This window comes from Tachysurus vachellii, chromosome 4 (genome assembly GCF_030014155.1).
Source record: "Tachysurus vachellii isolate PV-2020 chromosome 4, HZAU_Pvac_v1, whole genome shotgun sequence".
In the NCBI taxonomy this organism is placed as follows: domain Eukaryota; kingdom Metazoa; phylum Chordata; class Actinopteri; order Siluriformes; family Bagridae; genus Tachysurus; species Tachysurus vachellii.
In genome coordinates, this window is record NC_083463.1 from 6,691,442 (window position 1) to 6,718,730 (window position 27,289).

Consider the following 27,289-nt stretch of genomic DNA (forward strand, 5'->3'; position numbering starts at 1 on the left):
AGTGTAGAGTATCCTTGGTCTTTGAATGCATGCTACAGTATATAAGTTGTTCTGAAGACAACCTGGCACACATACCCTACATCATGGACATTTCAAAGAAGTTTTTTCTTTTGTGCTTTCCTAATATAAAGACATGTCTATCATGAAAACACCATATGGACAGAATTAATTTGGACAAATTTAGAAGGCAGGATTGCAAAGGAAATCTGTACGGAGACATTAAAGTTTAAAAAATAAATAAATAAACTAGTGGATTGAACAGCTGTCCCTGATTGTTACTGTAAATGTTGTCCATATTGAAATGCTGCCCTGTAAAAATACAGTCAACTCTACAATTATTAGCACCATTGTTAGGTAAAAGATAGCTGTACACTATATAGTCAAGCTTTTTCGATGGCTTTTAGTGGAGTTTAGGTCATTAGACTGGCTATGATGGAAGGTTGAATCTGCAATCATGAAACCACTTGTAGTGGAAGATTGTCCTATAGAAAGGTCTAAATTTGACCCAGCTGTAACGTCTTGTCAAAGGCAAGCAGATATTTATTTAAAATCTCTCTGCATATAAGAAGTAATTATAATCAAAGTCTTGTGTACCCTAACATGTGTTTTAGAGGAAAAACAGCCACAAACAGCCACATATACTCCAGTACTTAACAGTGATTAAGTTCTACAGTCAATTCTTTCACAACAAACTTGTTTTCAGTGTTGCCAGTTAGGGGCGTAGGCAAATCTGTTACATTGTGGTTGCCAGGTTTGATTTAATGACTCTACTGGGGTGGCAATATACTGTAGGCAGGGACAAAACACTAACACTAAAGTGACATTCTGTGAGGTCCCTGGTGGTCCAGAGGAAGGATCCTGGGCTCCATTCCCAGGCAGGAAACCAACCCAGCCATTGAGGGGTTAACTCTTAGTGCTGGTCTCAAGCCAGGAAAAATGGCAGGGTTGTGTCAGGAAATGCATCCGACATAAAACCTGTGCCAAATCAAATACGCGAATCAGATGATCTGTTGTGGAAACTCTCAACAGGATGCACCCGAAGGACAACAACAACATCGTGTGACTTTCCCTGACCTAGTTATGATCCTCCTCTAATATTAAAGGCACACTAATCATCTTTTGTTTGTTGTCTAACAAGCTCTATAAAATTTATAGTTAACATATGTTCGTTTCTTTGGATTTTGACTCAAATTTCCCATGAATATTCCAGAATCCTCCACAACTGTTACTGTACAAACACTATTTCCCACAATACAAGCTCCACCACATGTTTAGTAGTCACATGGCGTCTACTAACCGTCCTAAACAGTATCCAAGATTAGAATTAGCGTCCCAAAGGTACCAGAGGTACCCAGATGGTCTACTATTTAGGGTACATTTTTAAAGTCTGGATCTGTGTGAACGTTTAGCCCACAACTCCTTGCTGTCTTAAGGTAGAAAGGTAGGAGACATTTTAAAGAGATATAAATAAGATATAAATGTAGAATAAAGAATAATGAATGAATAAAAGCTGAATATATGTTTAGCGGAGCAGTGTGTATACTGTAAGTAGGCAACAATGCTCTGTTCCATTACATGACATGTCACTATGTCCCAGTGACAAATGTATGCACCTTTTTCTTCACAAAAGCGTACATACTTATAGTTCATGGCAATTTTAGTTTATTATATGCACAGTCTAAGGAGGAATGGCTGGGTTTTCATTTCACTGCAAGTTTTATTCTCCATATAATGCATGTACTGTAAGCAACAAATAAAATCTTGAATCTAGTATAATTGGCAAATTAGGAAGCAACAGATTCTCCAGAATTCTATACATAGGAATTCAATATATTGCCTTGACTTTTTGTTTTGTTTTTGTTTAATATTTGTGTTACGACCTTATTATAAGTTGTCTAGGGTAAGGAGTAACATTTATGGTTGTGGTATTTTTTTTGTGGGTGTAGTAATCAAAGAAATGCAGGGACAAGAAATAACCATGAAATGTGGTTTATTGTCCAGGTGAAAAAAAAAAGGGGGTAAATGGACAACTCTAACAAAAATATAAAAATGTTAAACCAAGAGAAAATGAGACGGTAGTGACGCCAAAGTAAATAAAGACAAATAACAAAACCAATACTAACTGTTTTAACCCTCTAACCTAACTAATGAAAATAAACAAGAAAAGAAAGTCTTCAGAGCCGAGCGCCGTACACTTCCCTACTCTATCCTACTTAACAAAACATACATGGGGTGGCGTACACCTCTTACTTAATATATCTAACATCGAGTTACCTACGTGTGGTACTATGGAAGTCGCGCAACATCTTACCTGTCCCACTTCCTCTGGTATAACAAAAATCAACAAACGGAGCAAAAGCTCCTAAGACAGAGAGGAAATGCGACCCCAATGTTTAAGGTAACAGCGTAACAAATTATCATACACACTGAGTAACGTGGCAATAACAGGAAAAGCTCCCCGAGCCAATCAGTAATCCCGGAAGTCAAGTCAAGTCAAGAAGTCAAGAAGCTTTTATTGTCATTTCAACCATATATAGCTGTTGCAGTACATAGTGAAATGAGACAACGTTTCTCCAGGATCATGGTGCTACTGTACATAAAACAAAGACAGGGCTAAAGACTTATACATAAAGTGTAACTGTGCAACCTGGTGCAAACAAGACAGACAAGACAGTGCAGGACAAAAGACAGTGCAGGACAAAAGACAGTGCAGGACAAAAGACAGTGCAGACACAAAGTTACAAGACAATACAAAAAGTACAAAAAATGCAATACACAAAAGACAATAAATAGTAAACAGTAACAGAAACAGCTCCGACCGACCAGTGTTAATACTGTATGTGAATACTGAATGTTCAAACAATATTTCGTGCAGTAACATTAGAATGAATACAGTTTCTTAGCAGCAGGTCCTTGGGATATATAAAATTGTGCAAAAAACAGCAAATGTCTGAAATATTATATAGTATGTGCGAAATGGCTGAGATATTGTACAATATGTGCAAAAACGGCTGAAATGTTGGGACAGTTTGTGCAAAAACAGCAGAAAAGGTGTGCAAAACAGCATGTAAACAGTTTGCTGGATTGTAAGCAGCATGTAAACAGTCTAATAGACACTTATATAACTTAGAACTTATATATATAAGTGTCTAATAGAGCGAGAGATGTGAGAGAGAGAGACAAAACCCAAGCAGTCCCACAAAACATTTTTTAGGGACGTAACAATTTGTTTTAGGATTTAGCCTTCTGCTTTGCCTGCTGTATGGACAATAATAAAACTCCAGATCGGTGCATACTTCATAATCTACCGTTAAGCTACTGAGGCGGAACACTATAATTATGAGCTGGATATATTGAGCTAATAACAATCCAACCAAATACTGGAAATAAAGAATATTAATGTTAATACGTTTGACCAATGTCAATTAATATTGATAATAACCTATTTTTCTGTTTTGTTCAGTGGACCTGAGTAAAATATCTCAAACATGTTGTAGTGAATGCAACAACAATTTAAACTAGCCCATTATTAGATTTACCAAAGTGTTCAGTTTCTAATCATGTAATTAATAACAGCACTACTACAATTACTACTACTAATAATAATAATAACATCATACTGAGGTGGTCCTATTGCCACAAAGCTTTATTTTTTTGTCGGAGACCAAATTTCTAGAAACATTCTGTAAGCAGCAGGTAGATAACAGCTATAAATTTGAACTTGGGACACCATAGAGAGAGCAGAGATAGGATATTGAAATAGGATTTATATTACCAATGACTTTGAAGACAGAAACATTTGTGTAAAGAAAATAAAAATACGTTTTTTTATATACACTGTTATTAAGTGGGGGGGACACGGTGGCTTAGTGGTTAGCACGTTCGCCTCACACCTCCAGGGTTGGGGGTTCGATTCCCGCCTCCACCTTGTGTGTGTGGAGTTTCCATGTTCTCCCCGTGCCTCGGGGGTTTCCTCCAGGTACTCCGGTTTCCTCCCCGGTCCAAAAACATGCATGGTAGGTTGATTGGCATCTCTGGAAAATTGTCCGTAGTGTGTGATTGTGTGAGTGAATGAGTGTGTTTGTGTGTGTGCCCTGCGATGGGTTGGCACTCCGTCCAGGGTGTATCCTGCCTCGATGCCCGATGACGCCTGAGGCTCCCCGTGACCCGAGGTAGTTCGGATAAGTGGTAGAAAATGAGTGAGTGAGTGAGTGAGAGTGTTATTAAGTGTATATCGCCTATAGTAGGCAAGGTAAAAACAGAAATATTTTTTTTAACAGATAAAAAACAGACAAATTCCTAAAGGCCTGCGTGACTACTTCCAAACGAGACATTAACCAACACTTACATATGTCATGAAAAAAAAGAAATCATTCTACTGCAACATCTTCCAAAGTGTTTGGCTTAGAGCTAATCTTATTAAGGATTTTTTGACTTGATGACCCCTAAAATCCGTTTGTCTTCTGTAAATCTGTAACCATGTTCCTTAGAGAAACGATTTGTTCTGTTATTGTAACTGCTAGAAGATCCAGCCATGACCCAGTTGCAGCTTCTTGGCAGAAAGAGATAGATTTTAATTTAACATCTGCTAATATTTCATGGAGTCCATGATGCAGCGTATTCTAACAAGGCTTCCAGGGTCTTTGGAGGAAGAAAAAACAACCCACTGCATACTGTGCTTCCTAAGAAGGATTAGGTTATTTTCTGTATAACCGTCCTTATTTTTACACTAAACTAACTACGAGCGCTGCCAAAAACCTCTTTTTTAGTCTCATTAGCCACATAACCCAGTTCCTACCCATGTTCCAGTAGTGCCTAGGAAACCCCTGGCACTTACATTTGTGTTTAGATGAAAGAAATGGCTTTGTTCCACCATGTCTTCCAAATAATTTGGCATAAAGGTGGCGTCCCTTTGGAGATTTGGGGTGAAAATTCTACCATTGTCTGCAAATCTTCAACCATGATCCTGGATGAAGATTTTTGCTTCTCTACAGATTTCTCAGTGTGTGTGGGTGTAAGAGAGCAAAATAAGCTTGCACAGCCAGGTTCATAACATATACATTATTTTCATTTTATAATTGATTGCTTTCACAGTGGATATTACCATTTATATGTCTATGTAGGGGGGCACGGTGGCTTAGTGGTTAGCATGTTTGCCTCACACCTCCAGGGTTGGGGTTCGATTCCCGCCTCCACCTTGTGGGTGTGGAGTTTGCGTGTTCTCCCCGTGCCTCGGGGGTTTCCTCTGGGTACTCCGGTTTCCTCCCCCGGTCCAAAGACATGCATGGTAGGTTGATTGGCATCTCTGGAAAATTGTCCGTAGTGTGTGATTGCGTGAGTGAATGAGAGTGTGTGTGTGTGTGTGCCCTGCGATGGGTTGGCACTCCGTCCAGGGTGTATCCTTCCTTGATGCCCGATGACGCGAGGCCCCGTGACCCGAGGTAGTTCGGATAAGCGGTAGAAAATTAATGAATGAATGAATGTCTATGTATGAACAGTTTGCTTTCTCTCATTAAGCTAATGAATTTAATGTAATTTTCATAAACTTTAGCAATCTGTACCAAAAGTTTTAAAAGTTGTCTGTAGGTTTTTTTTTTTTTTAATTCAGTATTAATATTAACCTTGATAAAAAGATATTATGGTATAAAGAGATAGAATAATGAAAGGATCTGGTTTTATCTGGCTCAATCAATAGAAAGATAGAAGCTAGCAATATTTAAGCAGTTATTGTTCTTTTTATTCGCATCAATTCCATTTCTGAACACTCTTCAAACAGGTAATCCTGGAGAAATCATTTCACTTTGGATTAACTGGATCAGACCGTGTTTTGTCTTTTCGCACATTTCCACTTCGCTCTGAGTGAAATATGCTGACAGACAGTTGAGATTTTCCCCCTCTACCACCCACCTTCACATTGACTGTCTCTCAGTCAAGCAAGCGCCATGAATATTTATGCATTCGCTTGGCATCACTTATGTGTTAAACCACGAGACCCTGTTTTTTTTTCCCTCACTGATCAGAAGTTCAGAGACATAAATACATAGTGAAAGCTCAAAGACAAAAACAAGACAAATGGAAATATAATGTCATGTCCAACTTTGTTACACACTGTACACACTCCATACACACAAATTACCCTGTTAATGCTTTAAACTACTATTTATTGAAAAGGATTACTCTAATATTTATTATATCTAATAGGTTCTACTCATGGGGGCACGGTGGCTTAGTGGTTAGCACGTTTGCCTCACACCTCCAGGGTTGGGGGTATGATTCCCGCCTCCGCCTTGTGTGTGTGTGGAGTTTGCATGTTCTCCCCGTGCCTCGGGGGTTTCCTCCGGGTACTCCGGTTTCCTCCCCGGTCCAAAGACATGCATGGAAGGTTGATTGGCATTTCTGGAAAATTGTCCGTAGTGTGTGATTGCGTGAGTGAATGAGTGTGTGTGTGTGTGCCCTGTGATGGGTTGGCTCTCCGTCCAGGGTGTATCCTGCCTTGATGCCCGATGACGCCTGAGATAGGCACAGGCTCCCCATGACCCGAGGTAGTTCAGATAAGCGGTAGAAAATGAGTGAGAGTGAGTGAGTGAGGTTCTACTAACTTTATGCCATGTTTGTCTGTAATTAATGTCACATTGTAAGAAAGACTGATTAACAACTTCGGAAATCCAGCGGTTACTTAGTTACTTTAAAGTTTAGGAAGTTCACAATGCATCATTGGATATAACAGAAACTAAAGGCTCGAATGAACACACTTCAAATCAGAAAAATGAACAGATCAGAATCCTTGGTCAAACAGTCATTGTGTGCCTTGTCCTTGTGTGCAAGTCCTTAATCCTTGAGCCCCAAAAATGAAGAAAAATAAATAAATAAATAAAAAATACAAGGAGAAATAATCCACCCCACCAAATGTGATGAATGTCCAACCATAAACACCAATCCCGTCTTCTCCTGAATCTAGATTCATCCAAAACCCCTTCAAATGAGAAGATTATAACCAACAATCTGTAACCAGTCCTCAAGATACAGATAATTCCTAACATGCATGCTACTGTATTGTACTATTTCCTGGTTTCGCTCTTATACTTCAGTAGGCCTTGCTCTTTCCTTTTTCAGACTCTAAATTGGTAGTTTTTGCAATTCCTACATCCAGCATTCATCATTCAACACAATTCTCAGGAATGTGCCAAATAATGGAAAATCGGGAATCATGAAATAGTTTCATTTTGTCGTAACCATAACTGGAAACTGTATTGGGGTAAGCTACAGTACATGTCATGCCTGCCTCATTCCTTTTTGCCCTATCATGATAGACTTTATTTGAGACCTTATATGAAATGGCTCAATCTGAATCTGCTTTTAAATCCCAAAGCATGAAATATTGTGTTTTACCCCCAGTAGTCTTCACTCACGAGCAAAGAACACTTCTATGGGGAATTTTAGTCTTTGTCAGCGATATAATAGTGTAAAGCTGGTTTAAAGAGACCATTCCTAGTGTCTGTGTTTAGATAATAGTTTGTAAGTAAGCTCCCATATAAGAGCCCTTTATTCATTGATAGAGATTCAAAAAAAAACTATTCTATACTGTAGGTCGCTTTGTATAATGGATTCAACTAAGTTCTAATAAGAGAGTATCTTGGGAACTACTGGAATGAGGCAGGAACACACCTACATACAGTATATGGAACACCAGACCATCACAAAGCACAAGGAACCCATTCATTCATTCATTCATTCATTCATTCATCTTCTACCGCTTATCCGAACTACCTCGGGTCACGGGGAGCCTGTGCCTATCTCAGGCGTCATTGGGCATCAAGGCAGGATACACCCTGGACGGAGTGCCAACCCATCGCAGGGCACACACACACTCACAAGGAACCCACACATTCACAAATTCATATAAACATAAGAGCAATTTAGAGACTCTGGAGTAACCTGCTTTACCATCCTTGCCTTGAGATTAGTTATTTCTGCTATTAAAATAAATATTTCTAATCATAATAGATCCTTAAGCATGGCTTAATGTATGCATGAAATATTAGTGTTCACTAGATAATTGAATTCAAGAATGGCTAAACCAAATGATTTATGTATTCAATTCAGCAGTACATCCACAGAATAGAAGGAGTCAGCGATATATATGTGCTGTGAGCACACTGACCACCATTTCTGATTTTCCTGTTCAATGCCCTGAAGAACTATAAGCGTTCCCATTAGAGCACTGTCTACATACCAAGATCTCTTTTCACGTGTGGTTGCAGTTCAGTGAGAGAAAAAAAAAAAATAAGGGTGTTGATGGTTGAGTTGGAGTTTGTGAGGAGATGATCAGCTGTTATTTATATCACAGCATGGAAAATATTATGCTGAGCATGTCCGGTTAGCACATTTGATGATGAATATTTATGATTATGCTTATTAAGGAGGGCAGTTATGCATTTTGTAAATAATGCATGAAATGATTTCAATTGTATTAATTGGATGGTGTGTGAGATCACGTCAATAGTATTCGCGTGTCATATTCATCCAGGTTTTAATGTAAGAAATATAGCACTTTTTTAAAGTTATTTTCCTCTCTCCACACAGATCTTACAATTACTGGCTGAACTACGTCCTTTCCCTTATGTACTGCGGCGAAAATAATCAGCTTGGCACATATATGGAAGAAAGGAGGGCTTGCTTTTGTCAGCATGAGACCCTGTCCTGTCAGGGTATCATTCCATGCATGGTGGGTGAGGGGCATCTTTGTTCTTCCTGCTCCTATGAGAACCGATCACGGTGTGCCAGCTGTAACCCAGGGTATACCCTGAGCCAAGGACTGTGCAGAAACGTCATCCCGGACTCCACCGATAACTACATAGGTTTTGAGACAGATCTCCAGGACCTCGAGTTGCGATATCTTCTTCAGAAACGTGACGGCCGAATCAGCATCCACGCCATGTTCATTAGCAATGACGTGAGGCTTAACAACTGGTTTGACCCTTCTTGGAGGAAGAGGATGCTCCTGACGCTGAAAAGCAACAAGTTTAAGTCCAGTCATGTGCACATGCTCCTTGGGATTTCCCTTCAGATCTGCCTTACTAAGAACAGCACCTTGGAACCCGTGTTGTCTATCTACATCAACCCGTTTGGAGGGAGTCACTCAGAGAGCTGGATCATGCCCATAGACCAGAACAATTACCCTGACTGGGAGAGGACCAAGTTAGATATTCCTCTTGACTGTTATAACTGGACGCTCACTCTGGGGAACAAGTGGAAGACATTTTTCGAAACTGTACACATATACCTGAGGAGTCGCGTCAGAACCCCGTCGGCCCATGGAAACGGCACAATCTTTTATGAGCCACTGGAATACATGGACTCGTCACGGAATCTGGGTTATATGAAAATCAACAGCATGCAGCTGTTCGGTTACAGCATGCATTTTGATCCTGAAGCAATCCAGGACTTGATCCTGCAGCTGGACTATCCGTACACACAGGGATCCCGAGATTCAGCCCTGCTGCAGCTGCTAGAGATACGAGATCGTGTTAACCGACTGTCTCCACCAGGCCAGCAGCCTCTGGACCTCTTCTCCTGCTTACTGCGCCATCGCCTAAAACTCTCCACTAATGACGTGGTTCGAATTCAGGCTGCTTTACAGGCCTTCAGTGCAAAGCAGCCCAACTCAATGGAGTATGAAACTACTAAACTATGTAGCTAATCAGACATTTTACTCTGTTCCTAACACTAAAGCATAAACCAGATCATGCTTTAAAGAATTTAAATCATACTTTTTTTTTTCTAACTTCAGGAACATTAATTGGACGACCGAAGTCCATGCATTGCTTTTTCATGTTTAAACTACATTCGAGGTTTATGGTATTTCAGTAGTAATGTACTTGAATTTAATTTCCATACTGATAATTATTATAATAGAGTAGACTAAATGTAGATCGCTGCAGTTTAGCTTTCGCTTCACAGTTTCGACAGTTTTGATTTCATCACTTGTGCATAACAGACAGTACTCATGTAAATTAGTGTAATCTGACCATCATTCTGGGACAAATCCAGACCTCTTCATCTGTACAGCTCTATCTGTCAGCCCTGTAACACTCGCATATTACTGTATCTGCTTCAGCAGCAGTTGAGTTTGATGGTAAAAATATTTCTCAGATATTTGTACAAATGCATTATAACTATAGGAATAATTTTGTTTAAAAGACATATGTCCTAACTATATGTTCTATGTGCTTTTATATTTATAAACATATTATTTGTGAAATATTACAGAGGTAATGACAATAAAAATGTACAGAACATGGGTTTGTTAATACACTAAATAAATGAAATTTTTATGCGCCATCTCTGATAATTGGGTTTGAATTTTCAGAGTTTGTTAATGCCGCGAATAAGGTCGAATACTTCAACAGCCTTTCCACATTTATCTGTTGTGATTTTCTGTGTTTTATAAGTTAACAGACTCTATTCGATCTCAGTTTAGTGTCATCCATATGATTTCCACAATGATCTGATTATATAAATCAGCTGTCACTATAGAATCACATTCTCTCTGCTTGTAGTGATTAAAGTGTAAAAGTTATGGCTTCGGATCGCAAGCTAGAGAATTTTTTTATTGACATAACAATTCATCAGTTCTTCTGGTACAGATGCTTGGCACATGCTGGAAATTAAAATAATAGAAGCCAGGGTAAACCCTGGAGTTCAACAAGACCCTTTGTTCGTCTAAAATACTCTCTGGTTCAATCTCATCTAAGCAGTGAATCTCATTGAACCTTGACTTCTCTACATAGACGTCTTTGGGCGTGAAAGAGACTTCTTAAGGGAACGGACTTTTCAATAGTTACTAAAGGTTAATTTAGGTTAATAGATGAGAGTTGATTTTGCATAACCATGGTGCTATACAGCATCAGGGGAAATTCTGTAAAAAATATATATATATATATATATGTATATATTTAATAATGAGCTTCCAGTGGAAGTTATTTAATCTCAATGAAAAAGCGTTAGTTGCATACAGTATGAATGTCCAACCACCGTCTAACCCTAACCCTAACTGTGAATGCAAACCCCAGAGATGATGAGACTTCACATCATTTCAGCCTGTATTCTAAGACCCTCCAGCAAAGTCATATGGAACAGTATCTGCAATGAACGCCACCTTCATCCAAACGTCTTTCCAGTTTCTCCTGGGGTAGTTACTGGTTCTGAAGGACAAGCAACCCTGATGGATTTCTGGGGTTCATACAGTACACTTTTAAACATTAAGGTTCTTAACTGGTTGTTTGTCAGGCTGTATGGTACTAGGAAGAACATTTAACATACATGGAACCTTTTCATTGCATAAAAGGTTCTTTGTAGAGAAAACAGGTTCCTCCTGTCGACTATAAAGAATATTCTTTATAAGAAAAAGGAACAAAAAATAGCAATTTGTTCTACTGTGGAATCACTCTGAAAACCCTGTTTTGGTTCTTCCTGGCACCTTTATTTTGAAAAGTTAAAATTACAGCTATGTACAGTATATGACTACATACTGTATTTCAATAATGGGAATGGTAGCTCTGATCAATTCTGATCAAAATGTTAGTCAGAGTTCAGAGCCCCAAAAGCACCAAGCTGCAGTTAGAGGATTACTGAAGGTAATCAAACCTTAGGCTCAGCTCTATACTGTCACAAATGCAACAAAACAAGTGTCAACAAAATGACCAAAATTCTAATTAAAAAATGTTAACACTTCCACCAGGGGGCACGGTGGCTTAGTGGTTAGCACGTTCGCCTCACACCTCCAGGGTTGGGGGTTCCAGTTGATTGGCATCTCTGGAGAAATTGTCCGTAGTGTGTGATTGCATGAGTGAATGAGAGTGTGTGTGTGTGTATGTGTGCCCTGCGATGGGTTGGCACTCTGTCCAGGGTGTATCCTGCCTTGATGCCTGATGACACCTGAGATAGGCACAGGTTAAGCGGTAGAAGATGAATGAACACTTGAATGAACAATAGGTACATTTTAATTGCCTGGCAGACACTTTTCTCTTGGGCCCTTGAGCAAGGCCGTTAACCCTCCCTGCTGCAGGGACGGTGTATAATGTCTTAAATTGCACAATAACCTCAACTTCCTAACAAGCTTCCTCTTTTAGCCGAAGTAACTTAAAACAGTCTCGAGCAGATATGGATTAAGGGTCTTGCTCAGAGCCCAACAATGGCAGCTTGGTGATACTGAAAATTCTATTCAGTAGTCCATATTTCAAATTCCAAGCAATAACTAGGACAGGCCCAATGTATGGAACTGGCATTCTGGGCTGCTACTGGATGCTTAAATGTCCTACTTTATCTATCTATACCTTAGGACACCATTGAGATCATCAATAGCTGGGTTGATTTTAAACCTGAACATTAAAGAACATTGCAATAGAACCTTGTAGTAGAATGTTCACAGTGACCCCAGGTTGCAGCAGCACAGATTTCCTGAAGTCTCATAACTTTTAAGTATTGCAAAAGAGGACAAGAGACTCATTTTATAGTGGAATGCCATAGTATGAGCTTGGTGTTCAGCCCACCTACAAGCCATGGTGATAAAACCATCACCCACTGGGTAAAACTCTGTTCCATAGCAGGTGAACAGTTGGACTGAGGCTGCTGTATGGCCTAAATAGTACCATAGGGAGTGTAAAGGGCACACCAGGGAATGCTGTGCAGTTAAAACAGGAAATGTCTGAGCTAGACATTGTGTACTTAAGATGGCCAAGACAATAAACACATAGCTGGTGCCTGTCTTTGGCTCCCAGGGAATTCAGACATCGCTCCAGCCTCAGAGCTGCATATTGGCAGAAATCCAGCTAACTTAGTAAAGTAAACCAATGTATGTTCCCTTAAGGCAAGACAAGCTGGCATTTTATCATCTGATAGTGTTAATGTTTTAATTGCTGCTTTCTCAACATTACGTAAAATGTGCAGGAAGAATGAAGAAAAAATAAATAAATGAAAATCAGGTATTTATTTAATTCGATGCCAATTTATAAAGAGAGATGAACGGTGAGAGAGTATATCATTATTTGATGTACTATGTAATGGCCATTTGTATCTGAGCTGAGTATTAGTCCACTGCCAATGCACAACGACCAAATTGCTTTCTGCATAGGTCAGCCAGGTGGACAGAAATCCACTTTGCATTGATAAAGAGAGTAACCTGTCCCCATCCCAGTCTGTCTCCAACATTTACACTGATAGATGATTGCCTAGCAAGAGAGACATGCGAAGAATCAAATCCTATCAGCTCACATATTTCTCTCACTATAGTTGCAAGTTCATTATAACTGGAGGTTGGAAGATATCTCACAGCTGGGATGTGTGTGTGCGGGGACGCACACAGCAATATCTAGTGTTTAATCACCACAAACAGTCTTCATACGAGTCTAGCCGGACACTGGAAATATTAAAGCGGTGCTTTAGGAGTTATTTCATTTTAATTTAGCACTAGAGATCTTTACTAAAATAGGTATGTATTCCAGGAGGTCCTTCACCCTTTTACTTCACTAATTTGAACTACAAATGGTCAAGACAGGTACCTACTCTCTAATATATTACATTTTAACAAGATGTGACAAGCGTAGAACTTTTACAAGGAATAATATACATAGTAATGTGCAGAATAATCCTTTATCGGTGATCCGTTAAATTGATGGAATAGACCTAAGAATAGGTTTACTGACCTTAAACGTATTGTCATCCTTGAAGAGAACCGGCATAATGTTAATTCATAGCATTTATTCATTCATTCATCTTCTACCGCTTATCCGACCTACCTCGGGTCACGGGGAGCCTGTGCCTATCTCAGGCGTCATCGGGCATCAAGGCAGGATACACCCTGGACGGAGTGCCAACCCATCGCAGGGCACACACACACACACTCTCATTCACTCACGCAATCACACACTACGGACAATTTTCCAGAGATGCCAATCAACCTACCATGCATGTCTTTGGACCGGGGGAGGAAACCGGAGTACCCGGAGGAAACCCCCGAGGCACGATGAGAACATGCAAACTCCACACACACAAGGAGGATGCGGGAATCGAACCCCCGACCCTGGAGGTGTGAGGCGAATGTGCTAACCACTAAGCCACCGTGCCCCCCTCATAGCATTTATTTATTTATTTTTTACTTCAATCTCCACCAACTTCTCTTTGACCATGTCTGATTTCCCAAAAAGTTTTTAAAAAAAAATGAACCAGTTGAAATTTTGCCAGGACATGAATACATGAGCATGTTATAAAAAAGGTTTTACATTTTAATTTTTGTTCAGGAATGGTGCCAATAATTCTCAAGGTTACTGGAAGAATGTAATCCTCAAAGCTAAGACGTCTTCTGTCGAAACACTTAACTTGTCCTTTTAAAAAATGAACCTTTTATGTTACAACATTTCAGACATCTGAAAGTAGAGCTCACAAATTCACACTGGATTCACCTTGAAATCTGAAATCCCCTCAACATCTAAGCAAAAATTGGTACCGGTTAAAAAGTTTTACATGAATTGAACATGAAACCCCATGCACATTTACCCAAATTTTCCCAGTGTAAAACTACTTTGATATGGAAGAGAGAACCAAAAAAATATGCCACAGGATATTAGAATCCAATAAACAACTTCAGAAAGCATGGTGTTTACCATCAGGGCTGCTGGTGGTGTGCCAGTCACTGTGAAAAAGCATTTTTTTTCTTGTACAGTCGATGCTGCTTGGTTTTCTTTTTTCATTCTGTTCAGTCAAAAGCATATTGAGTACAAATAAGTGCTGTCGACTCATATCGAGTACAAATAAGTGCTGTCGACTACAGATCTAACATACACAGTCCAAAATGTACGTCGAGTCGAGTTTTTATTGTCATTTTTCTATACAGTTTGTATACATTGGGCTGAAATTAGCTCTGATCAAATGCACATTATCTAGTGATGGTTAATATTATGAACAGCTCCATGAAGATTTCAAAGCTTTAGTGAGAAGAGCCCAAACCCTGTGATGATCCTGAGGCATCAAGAGATGCACCAGCTCCACTTGGATTCCGCTTCATCAAGATTTTGGATATTCATGGTGATCCCCGCACTGGCTTCCGGTAGCTGCACGCATCAGATTCAAAACATTGATGATTGCCTACAAAGCCAGAAATAGACCAGCTCTCTCTTACCTCAAAGACCTCATCACTCCTCGCACTGCACCTCGCACCCTCAGATCTACCAGCACTGCTCCACTGGTCCCACCATCGCTCAGGGTAAGAGGTAAGTATACAAAAAGATTCTTTTCTGTTCTGGCACCAAGGTGGTAGAATGAACTTCCCCAAAGGGGTCCGGACAGCTGAGTCACTGGCTATCATCTAACAACGGTTGAAGACCTACTTATTCATGAAACACTTCAACTGTGAAGTCAACGTTTCTCATTAACGTTTTAGACTCATGGTATCTTAAGTATGTAACCTAGTGAACCAGAGTTAATGTATCCAGTGATAGAGACTTAAGCACTTTTGTACGTCGCTCTGGATAAGGGAGTCTGCCAAATGATCTAAATGTAAATGTATAACAGTATATAATCACACCCTCCAGTTTCATTCAAATGAGGATGAGGTTCACTTTTGAGTCTGGTTCCTCTCAAGGTTTCTCCCTCTTCCATCTAAGGGAGTTTTTCCTCACCACAGTCGCCTCAGTCACCTCAGGCTTGTTCATTAGGGATACATACAAACACGTTTAAATATAAGTTTAATACTAATCTTGAACTTTTTTATAATATTAATCTTTTTGTAGTATATTTCTTATGTTCTGTAAAGCTGCTTTGAGATAATGTCCATTGTTAAAACCACTATACAAATAAAATTTTAATTTGAAAAGGTTTCTCCAGTAACATGGTGCAATATAATAATCTGAAGGAAGAAACTGCATGAGTGACAATTTAGAGGAATAAAGTGCATCATGTGACTACGTCAAAGACCGTCCCTATACAGTACATTCAAACTACAAACCATGGATGACTGCAGAGGTGTGTGTGCTACTGATACCCCGAGACACTGCCTTCAGGTCTGATGACAAGGCAGTCCGACGCACAGCGAGGGATAATCTGTGCCGAGCTATCAGAGAGATGATGCACAACTATGCTGAAAGAATCCATGGTCACTTCCTAAACACCAAGGACACACAATGTTTGTGGTAAAGCATTCAGGACTTCACATATTATAAAGCTATAGATGTGATGGTGAAGCCTCACCTTCAGATGCTTTGAACGATTTCTACAAACTGTATGAAGCACAGAAAAGGAACGACCCCAAACCCCAAAACTCCACCAACCAAGTAAAACAGTCTCTGTCCACTGTTACAGTCCATGTTCTATGTGTTATTGTTTATCGCATATGGTCCAGTGGTATGTTGTGTCCTGTTTGTGTCGCACAATGTTGTATATTTGTACTTTATTCAGTTTTGTATGTTGCAATGTGTTGAACCTCGAGCCTGAAGGACATTTACAGTATTTCCAGTGTACAGTATACAAGGTATACAAAGGAATGACCATATAAACCCAATTAAACTGACTATAACAGTACAGTGAACAAGACTACGCAACTATGACTAGAACAATTAGCATACAGAACAATGAACACACAAGACAAAAGAATAGAGTTGTGTGATGTAGTAGCCTAGTGGTTAAGGTGTTGGGATACCAATCAGAAGGTTGTGAGTTCGATTCCTACATCCACCAAGCTGCCACTGCTGGGCCCCTGAGCAAGGCCCTTAACCCTGAATTGCTCAGTTGTACAAAAATGAGATAAAAAATGTAAGTTGCTGTGGATAAGGACATCTGCTAAATAATGTAAATGACAAAAGCTGGGCTCTAAACTATTGTGTCATGAATAAAAGTAGCAGTAACATTGACAGCAAAAAAAAATCAAAAATTACATAAATAAAAAAATAAATAAAAATAGGCTTTGTGCAGGTGTGCAGTGTTACTGAGAGTAATCCAGGTGACCGTTATAGAGGCTGCAAGGGGGTTGAGTAATCTGACTGCCTCGGGGTAAAAGCTGTTGCTGGGACTAGTGGTGGCGGTACGGATGCCCTGGTACTTTCTGCCAGATGGCGGATAAAGGAGGGAATAATCCGTAGGCAGAACAGACAAAAATTAAGGTCGAAGATCCATAAGAGGGCTTGATAAAGTTACAAAAATATGAAGATAAACCAAATGAATCTTTTTAAACCACAGAAGAAAAAAAAACAAAACTGAGATTTTTCCACTTTTAATGTGATTTAGTAACTAACAGAATTCAAGTAAACATTCAGAAAAGTAATCTAACAAAAATTCTGCTTGCTAAGAGTGACATCTCTTTAATTAATTCTGTGTGAAAGCACCTTTTAGTTGTAACACAGCCATAACACATCTACAAAATTGATCACATCTTGATTTGGTCATTTTATTCCACACTTTCATGCAAAAATTCACCAGATAGATCAAACTGTGAGGCGAGAACCTGTGCACAGCCCTCAAGTCATCCCACAGGGCGTTGATAGGATTTAACACAATGTTACATGGAATAATAAAGCTATCAGTTATATTATAATATTATACAGCATGTAAATAGTCCTTTATGACTGATTAATTCAATTGCTGGAATGGTTCTAGTATCCTAGTAAAGTGTAGGCTTACTGACCTTAAAACTACTGTCATCTTTTATAAACATTACAATTTTTATCGTTCATAATATATTGCTACAAAAAAATGTGAAAATATATATTAATAAATAAATAATCAATATGAATGCAGAAATGCTGGAAATATTTTTTTTTTCTCTTTTTCTCTTGTTTTTATTTATCTGTTTCAATTGTCTGGATAGGGGGGCACGGTGGCTTAGTGGTTAGCACGTATGCCTCACACCTCCAGGGTTGGGGGTTCGATTCCCGCCTCCTCCTTGTGTGTGTGGAGTTTGCATGTTCTCCCCGTGCCTCGGGGGTTTCCTCCGGGTACTCCGGTTTCCTCCCCCGGTCCAAAGACATGCATGGTAGGTTGATTGGCATCTCTGGAAAATTGTCCGTAGTGTGTGATTGCATGAGTGAATGAGAGTGTGTGTGTGTGTGCCCTGCGATAGGTTGGCACTCCGTCCAGGGTGTATCCTGCCTTGATGCCCGATGACGCCTGAGATAGGCACAGGCTCCCCGTGACCCGAGGTAGTTCGGATAAGCGGTAGAAAATGAGAGTGAGAGAGAGTGAGTGAGAGTGAGTGAATTTTCTGGACATTTTTTGGACCATGGTATATTAAACAATATGGAATTTTGCCAGGACTTGAATACATAAACATTTTTTTTTCAAGGTTACTGGTAGAACGTAATCCTCAGAGCTAACACTAATCTTGTCTTTCAAAAATGGCATCTGAACCTTTTAAGTTACAGATTTTCAGACATCTGAAAATAGAGCTCAGAAATTCACATTGGAGTCACCTTGAAATCTGAAATCTCCTCAACAGCTAATCAAAATTGGTACATAATAAAATATATATATATATATATATATATATATATATATATATATATATATATATATATATATATATATAAAATAAAAAAAAAAGTCAGCCTTTGCAGCTTGGCTACATCATGATTTTAAAGTTTTATGAACAGATGAATTGAACATGAAACCCAAAGTTTCCCAGTGCAAAAGTACGTCAGTATGGATGAAAGCTTGCACAGATTTTTGATATGATTTGGATCTTTGACTGATTCATTTCAAAGATTTATTTTCTTTTTTGAATTGATTTTTTTTATCTGTGTGTCTGAGGTCTGCATTTCTTGACTCAAAATAGGTTGATATTTAGAGATATCCATGATTACCTTAACTAGAGCCCCAGGCCCAGGTGAAGAGAAGCTGAACCAAATCATGGTACTGCCACCACCATGCTTCACCCCACCATGCTTCACCCCACCATGCTTCACCCCACCATGCTTCACCCTTCACCCTAACCCAAATCCTTTTTTTTTTTGATTTGCTTCCATCTAGACACCATGCTCCAAGGCCCAGACTTGTGAAGAACACGAGACTGTAACAGGCAGCATGACCAGTACTTGCCAGGCATGCCTGCAGTCCCTTTAACGTTGCCATCTGTCTCTTGGCATCCTCCCTGATTAATACTCAGTCCTTTTCGTCAAATTTGAAGAGCTATCCTATTCTTGGTAACGTCATAGCGATGCCCAGTTTTGCACTTATTGACAATTAGCTTTATAGCAACTCGAAGTGCACATGCTTCATGTTTTTTGTAGACCACGGCAACAGAAGCCAGAAGAAACCAATACGATGTCATTAAAATCCTACATAAACAGATGGATTCCAAACTTGGAATCAGAATCATTTCAGTGATGACTTATGTATGCTAATTATTTTTGCACACTTCTGAAACCAGATCATTGTTCTTTTCCAACTTTCCCTATATTGTCTTTCTATTTGTTTTATTTATTTATTTTTTTGCCTGAATTTTATCAGCTGCTGTATCACATTAAAGATGGAAATAGTTTTGATATGATTCATCTTGGTTTAATTTTTTTACATTACAAAAACCTTCAATTTGAAGAGAATTGCATTGATTTCATATATCCGGTGTACATGACACTTACTGAACATTAAAGGTAGGGTCTCCGTTATTTGAAAGCCAATGTTGACATATAAAATCACCAAAACAAACACGCCCCTAACCCAAATGGGTCCCACCCCTGTATTGATAGCTCCGCCCACACATACATACGTAACCCAGGCAAATAATGGAAAGAAATGTGTCTTTATCATAGCTGAAGGGAAGAACAATACGATTGCAGATAAACAAACAAGCAAAAATGACACACAAGCATAATCATGTAAAGGACAAAGGCATATATTAGTTCTGTGTAACAAAGCAAAACCAACGTTACTCACCTATCGAGAAGGAAAAAAGCGCCTCGGCGTCTTAAGTAAAGTTGGTCACATATTCACAGATTGGAGTTTCCCGAGTCAATAACTCCTGAGCTAAACGCTGTTACTACACAAAACACGGTTGTAGCTGCGTCTCTACATTACTACGATAGAAAAGAGGTGTTATTTGTGTAGTAACAGCGTTTAGCTCAGGAGTTATTGACTCGGGAAACTCCAACCTGTGAATATGTGCCAACTTCCTGCTCCTTCAGTTCTCTCCAGAGCTGGAAAGCTGATCCTATATTAACACGTCCTACTTCTTGCCTTATTGTAAGCCTTTCTTCGCTTTCTTTCTTTGTTTTTATCCTCCATGTCAATGTTAAAACCGCTTTCTGCTAATGTCACACATGCGCACTGAACACTCTCTCCACCCATATTGACAAGACCCGCCCCTTTCTGCTCATTGGCTACAGATTTTTGTTTTGTTTTTGACCCGACTAATTTTTCTGAAGCATTTCTCAAAAATCGGAGACTCTACCTTTAACTAAATGATTAATTAAACTGTAAATTGAACTAACTAACTAACTGAAAAGTTGTCTACTCTCTACTCTCTCATTCCTTGTTGGAATAATAGAGGAGTACAAGTTTTGTACCTTGAGTATGTAATACCTAGAAAGGTGCTTTTTTACATTCAAAAGATAATTAGATTTCAATTATACTGCTTAAATACTATTATTTCACCAATACAGTGTTTAAAAAAAGGTACAGTTTTGTGCAAGTGAAATAATCCTCTGACGATAAGGTGAGTTTTGGGCGTAAACTATTCTTGGGAAGCAAATCTTCCGTGCTATCCATGTGAGGCCATGCACAACAGCAGAAGATGAATCAGCAGGGTGGAAAGCTCCGAGTGGAAGTAAAGTATCAGGATGAATCAGGCAGATCCAGAGGGCGAGAGGAGTCACAGCAGTAGAAATGTGGCAGGATCAGACAGCAGCATCACATCAGGCAGCAGGGGTACATGTATACCTTGACAAAGAGAGAGAGAGACAGACAGAGAGACAGGCAGACAGACAGGAAAGATTATTAGGAACGCTTTTATCCTACAGCGGTTTTCTAGAAAAGAAAAAAGTTGTGACATTTCAGACTGAAGTTCAGGCTTTCTCTAAATTCTCTCACTCACTCATTTTCTACCGCTTATCCGAGCTACCTCAGGTCACGGGGAGCCTGTGCCTATCTCAGGCGTCATCGGGCATCAAGGCAGGATACACCCTGGTCTGTTCATTTTTCTGATTTGAAGTGTGTTCGTTCGAGCCTTTAGTTTCTGTTATATCCAATGATGCATTGTGAACTTCCTAAACTTTAAAGTAACTAAGTAACGGATGGATTTCCGAAGTTGTTAATCAGTCTTTCTTACAATGTGACATTAATTACAAACAAACATGGCATAAAGTTAGTAGAACCTCACTCACTCACTCTCACTCATTTACTACCGCTTATCCGAACTACCTCAGGTCATCTCAGGTGTCATCGGGCATCAAGGCAGGATACACCCTGGACGGAGTGCCAACCCATCGCAGGGCACACACACACACTCATTCACTCACTATGGACAATTTTCCAGAGACGCCAATCAACCTACCATGCATGTCTTTGGACCGGGGGAGGAAACCGGAGTACCTGGAGGAAACCCCTGAGGCACGGGGAGAACATGCAAACTTCACACACACAAGGCGGAGGCGGGAATCGAACCCCCAACCCTGGAGGTGTGAGGCGAATGTGCTAACCACTAAGCCACCGTGCCCCCTGCTTTCTCTAAATTCAGGAGGTTTAATACTTACTTTTATGTAAGTAATCTTTAATATGTATTCTTTTGGTATGTTCTGTTTCAATCATTAAAAAAAAAAAGGAAGTTGATGTCTTAATAACTCACGTCTGTGCGATCATCTCTGCATGACTCCTTCAAAACTCTTCTCACTTCAGCTTGCAATTGACAAGACAATACTCTCTGCAAGCTTCAGCCTCCGCTGTCACTTGTTCTGCTTTTTACAGCACACCCTGGAGCACACTCATGACTATATTGGAAAAAGCTTTGCATGTATTGACAAGGACTTATGCCTGAGCGTAGATTAATGCTGATTTGAGCATATACCTGATTTCCTTATTGCTTTGTGTAATTAGCTGTCGTTAAGTCAATAAAAGTATCATAATGATAAACGTCCCACCAGCTACTGATGAAGGAAATAGGCACTGGAGAAACAACAAGGTTATTTTTGTTTGGAGATGTAAAAGAGAAGAAAAATTGGGGGATGTCTGGGATTGGCGGGTGAAAATTTCAATAAATTGTTATACGTAAATAAAGTTATACGTAAATAAAAAATAATGAATAAATGTATGAACGAATGAATGAATGAATACAGTTACAGAACAGAATACCAAGTTTAAGTACTTCATTCATTCATTCATTCATTCATTTTCTACCGCTTATCCGAACTACCTCGGGTCACGGGGAGCCTGTGCCTATCTCAGGTGTCATCGGGCATCAAGGCAGGGTACACCCTGGACGGAGTGCCACATCACAGGGCACATACACACTCTCATTCACTCACACAATACGGACAATTTTCCAGAGATGCCAATCAACCTACCATGCATGTCTTTGGACCGGGGGAGGAAACCGGAGTACCTGGAGGAAACCCCCGAGGCACGGGGAGAACATGCAAACTCCACACACACAAGGCGGAGGCGGGAATCGACCCCCCAACCCTGGAGGTGTGAGGCGAACGTGCTAACCACTAAGCCACTGTGCCCCCCCAGTTTATGCACTTGTTCACTTTAAAAAATACTTAAATATATTAATTTCATTGATTTTTAATCCTCATTTTCAGAATTTGTATTTCTAAGAAATACATACAGCTAGTGGCAGTCTACATTAAAAATCTGTCTTTTCTAACCTTCGCTCCTGCTATGCTTTATGCCGCCAGTTCTTCCAACAAACTAATTAAGCTGATTCTCCAATTATACCCTTCTGCCTCTGGCTCTCATGTGTTACAGCCCATTTCGGGCAAAATATAAACAATGAGCTAGAAATGGTGCAGATGCACTATGCAATCTAAGTACGCTCTTAACCATGATCATTAAAGGCACTAATGCGTGTGGTGACGTTTCTCTTTCGTCTTTCAAGTGCAAGCATTTCTTAAAAAAAAAAAATTAAAGGCAAAAAAAAACCATCAACAAAAAAAAAAACAGGTTGTACACCATATTTTTGGCCGTGTTCTTCATAGTTCACTACACAAATGCAATCAGGAACTCTACTAAAGTGATGTCTTCTCATCATTGCTTCGACCCCTTCGACATAAAATATGCACCCACTGAGCTATAATAACAGCACAGAAAGATATTGTTAATGGATGAAAGTGAAATTGCTCCTGCATTTTTTTTTTTTTTTTACCTTAGTAAGGCAAGGTGACATTATTAAGAAAACACAATTCTCCAAGGAAATTGTTCACTGCGTAACTTTTACAGTTTTGAGTACAAGGTGCCCCTGCAGTGCCGCCAGACGTTTTTTCAGCTCGCATTACCTATTCCTAAATATAAATAGGCAAAGTGCGGGTGTTTTATGGAAGCCCGAGTGTAGTACATGTAGCAACTAATTGACATTTGTGTGAGCTGAATATTTGTGGTGCAAATGTTTAGGTGCATGAATTATATTTATGCACATTAGCGTCTTCTGCCAGAGGGGGCAAGTGAACCTAATTTAGTGGCAATAAAACCAAATTAATAGAGTACAGGAATCCAAGCACCCAAAGTTATATTAACATCCAGTGCATGTAATAGTGAAAAGGGCTCCATAAAAAAGTAATGATTTTGTGGGCCAAGTTCCAGTGCAACCCTCTTGGAAGCAGTCAATGTTTCAATCAGCACTTATCATTTCCATTTGGATCAGGAAATATATGGATCCAGCCAGTGCTGACAACGTATTAATGCAACATATTTAACGATGTGAGGGCTCGAGATTTAGCTTTTATTAAAGAGATGAACACTGGAAGGAAGAGTTCTGTAATTGAAGTCCTGGTGGAGTTTTTCAGAGCATGCATTATCCATAACATATAATATCCTGATCATTAAATTATCTCTTCTGCGCATTTATCATAATTAGTCTATAAAGTGACAGAGTGTACTGTGTTATATTGATTAGTGTGTAAGATTTGTTGGACTGCTGCACCATGTCAACCATCCTATATCAAATAATCTTCTTGTCCTGAAGAGCTGTAGTACTGCATGGACTCGCTTTCATTGCCTTCATCCCGCACATCATTTGTACCCCAGTCATTCTCCATCTGTTTCCAGCCTCCTGGCATCATGAATTCTTCGCTCTGTTATATATTTATTTATTTATTTGATTTAGTCCTCTCCGTGTTAATGGTCGAGAAACCTTTTATTTCCCAGTTTTATTTTAGAAACATATGGCAAGAAAAGCTGACTTTGGAGATCTCAATTGTTCACTTGAATAATAACCAGCAATTACTCAAGGTTAGAACCTCGATTTTTTTTAATGTATGGGTTCAACTTTGCATAAGTTCGCTTGCATTTCCAAGAACAGCATGGATGCTAAAAGTTGTAAAGCAATTAAAGGAGTCTTCTCCTTTCTCTGACAGACTGGCCCAAAACACACAGCCAGCTCTATTCAGAATAGGAGGTAATTAAAATGGGAAATTTCCATGAATATATAATAATAGGTAGAGCCAAGTACAAAAAAGTCAATGCATTACCTTCACCTTGGTCTGGATTAATTCCTAGACCAAAAATTTCAGTCTGGGAAACAAAACCTTCTCAAAGTTTATTTCTCTTTTTGCATACATCTCAAGCTATATATATATATATATTTTTTTTTTTACTCCAGGGTTGTATTCATGAACATTCTTAGTGTATAGAGATTCTCCTATTGATGACATTCTAAGAAACATCTTAGAAATTTCGGCATTTTCTTCACATTTTCTCCCCTGTTAAAGGAACTCTTAAAAGTCCTCCTCTTTACTCCTAAGACTTTTTGACCTTATGAGCTCTTTTAAGGGTTAAAAAGCTTTATGAATAACTTTTGTCCTCTTGTTGTTTTCTTCTCTTAATAATGATAGTGATAATGGTATTATATATCGTCATGTCGGGCGGAAACCTCGTATGTCCAAATTTTGTCAATTTCATATTTTTTCACATATCGATGCTATTGGTCAGTCCCCACGTGGGTCTGTTATTTTTACAAGTTATTAACCAATCTAAAGTCTTGAAAATAGCTTGAGCGCAAATCTCATAACTCCATTGGACACTTCAACTGTCCACCTCTTCCTCACTCCGCGGGAGAGCTTCACGGCATATTTCTCCTCAAGAAGAGTCGCAACGAATCAACACGTCTTCTGAGGTAAATGTCTTCAAAACACTGGGCTCAAAGAAAAATAAATCTTGACCCCCGCTAGTTCTGGTGCTCGTCTGAGGACAGGAATTTAGCGCAAGACAATCCACTGCAACGCGGACTAAACCCTGTGCACTGCAGATAAGGTACGGCGTTTTTTTATTTCCTGAAAAACAACGTTTTTTATAGATACGATATATCTATATATAGATATATAGATATATAGATATATCGTATCTATATATATATATATATTTATATATATATTGGTGTGAAAAAATGCTGTAAACAAAGAATGCTTTCAGAAATATAAATAATGAGTGTTTTTTTCCATCAATTTACAAAATGCAAAGTGAGCAAACAAAAGAAAAATCTAAATCAAATCAATATTTGGTGTTACTACCTTTTGCCTTCAAACCAGCATGAAGTGATGGCACGACCCCCACAGAGCCCTGATCTCAACATCATCGAGTGTGTCTGGGATTACATGAAGAGACAGAAGGATGTGAGAAAGCCGACATCCACAGAAGATCTGTGGTTAGTTCTCCAAGATGTTTGGAACAACCTACCAGCCGAGTTCCTTCAAAAACCGTGTGCGAGTGTACCTAGAAGAATTGCTGCTGTTTTGAAGGCAAAGGGAGGTCACAGCAAATATTGATTTGATTTAGATTTCTCTTTTGTTCATTCACTGCATTTTGTTAATTTATTAAAATAAATGTTTAACACTTCACTTCCATTTTTGAAAGCATTCTTTGTTTACAGCATTTTTTCACACCTGCCTAAAATGTTTGCACAGTACTGTATACAGTATACAGTATACAGTATATATACAGTATATTGTGGCAGAATATATATATATATATATATATATATATATATATATATATATATATATATATATATATATTCTGCCACAATGCCATTTAGATATACATTAACATCTCCAAAACAGAGCTGAAATGCTACAATCTAATATGATCGGTCTTGAGCATAATCCCTACATGATGCTAAAAAAAGTGTGATTAGAAAATTAGCTATCACAAGCAATCACTCTTTAAAAAAATGTGTCATACCCAGCAACACGGAAAGCCCCGCCTCCTCTCTAAGATAAAAGTTGTTGTATTTTCCCCGCTCAGAGTTGCTCTGAGGTTGGTCCTGAATCGCTTCTTAGTTAGAAATTTTTAAGCTAAATTAGGAGCTCTCTGAGATCATTATTAGAATCTTGTATATATATGAATACAAGCCCAGGAGTGAAAAATTGGATTTAAATTGGACTGGATGGCTCAGTGGACATTTTGACAGTCTATAACTGATTACAAACTGAATTTATTAGTGTTAATCCGCTATGCATCTAACAACAAATTTGCCCAAGCATGACACTGAATTTCTAAAGAAATCACACTCAGTTACCATGGCTTTAGACATCTTTAGGCATTTTTTACTGCTGCATTTGTTCATCTGGATCCTTTAACCAGTGTGATTTTGCAGAAAGACATAGACATGATTAACAAGTACATAAACACATCTTACATTTTCACATCATTCAGAAGTAGAGAAGTGTCAGTATGTTATTGCCAAAATAAAAAGAGCATTTTATTGCCAAAAACATAATTTTTAAGCATGCATTATTTCCTGAGAATAGTTCATCCTCTTCTTACATTCATGTGATTTCCAAATGGTTCATTCGGTTTTACCGGCGGAATAAAAATCAATCAGGATAAACAAATGAATTATTTTATGACCCAAAGTCTGATATAAATCGTGTCAGGACAGCTTTTAGTGTCAGACGTGTGTTTCCTTCTGAACGTGCCTGCTATCACCGTTTACTTTCAAGATACAAACATTTGGGTAAATTTATTGTTTTTTTTTGGAATTCTCTATGAACATATTGCTGCTATATTCTAGGTATAAAAGAAATTCTTATGAAAATGTACAAATAATAAAATCTGTAACCGAGTGTCTGACTTTCAAATGAGCTTCATATTAAACAGT

General features: G+C 38.9%; 1 protein-coding gene across 4 annotated transcripts in view; it reads left to right on the plus strand.

Moving 5' to 3' along the window:
- brinp3a.1 (bone morphogenetic protein/retinoic acid inducible neural-specific 3a, tandem duplicate 1) overlaps positions 1 to 10,235 on the plus strand; it is a 74,817-nt gene extending 64,582 nt beyond the window's left edge. For all 4 annotated transcript variants that reach the window (XM_060867058.1, XM_060867055.1, XM_060867056.1 and 1 more), the window contains one exon: positions 8,584 to 10,235. In XM_060867058.1, the coding sequence (XP_060723041.1) occupies positions 8,584 to 9,700 (1,117 nt within the window). In that variant the 3' untranslated portion in view covers positions 9,701 to 10,235. The remainder of the gene's footprint in view (positions 1 to 8,583) is intronic.
- The last annotated feature ends 17,054 nt before the right edge of the window (positions 10,236 to 27,289 follow it).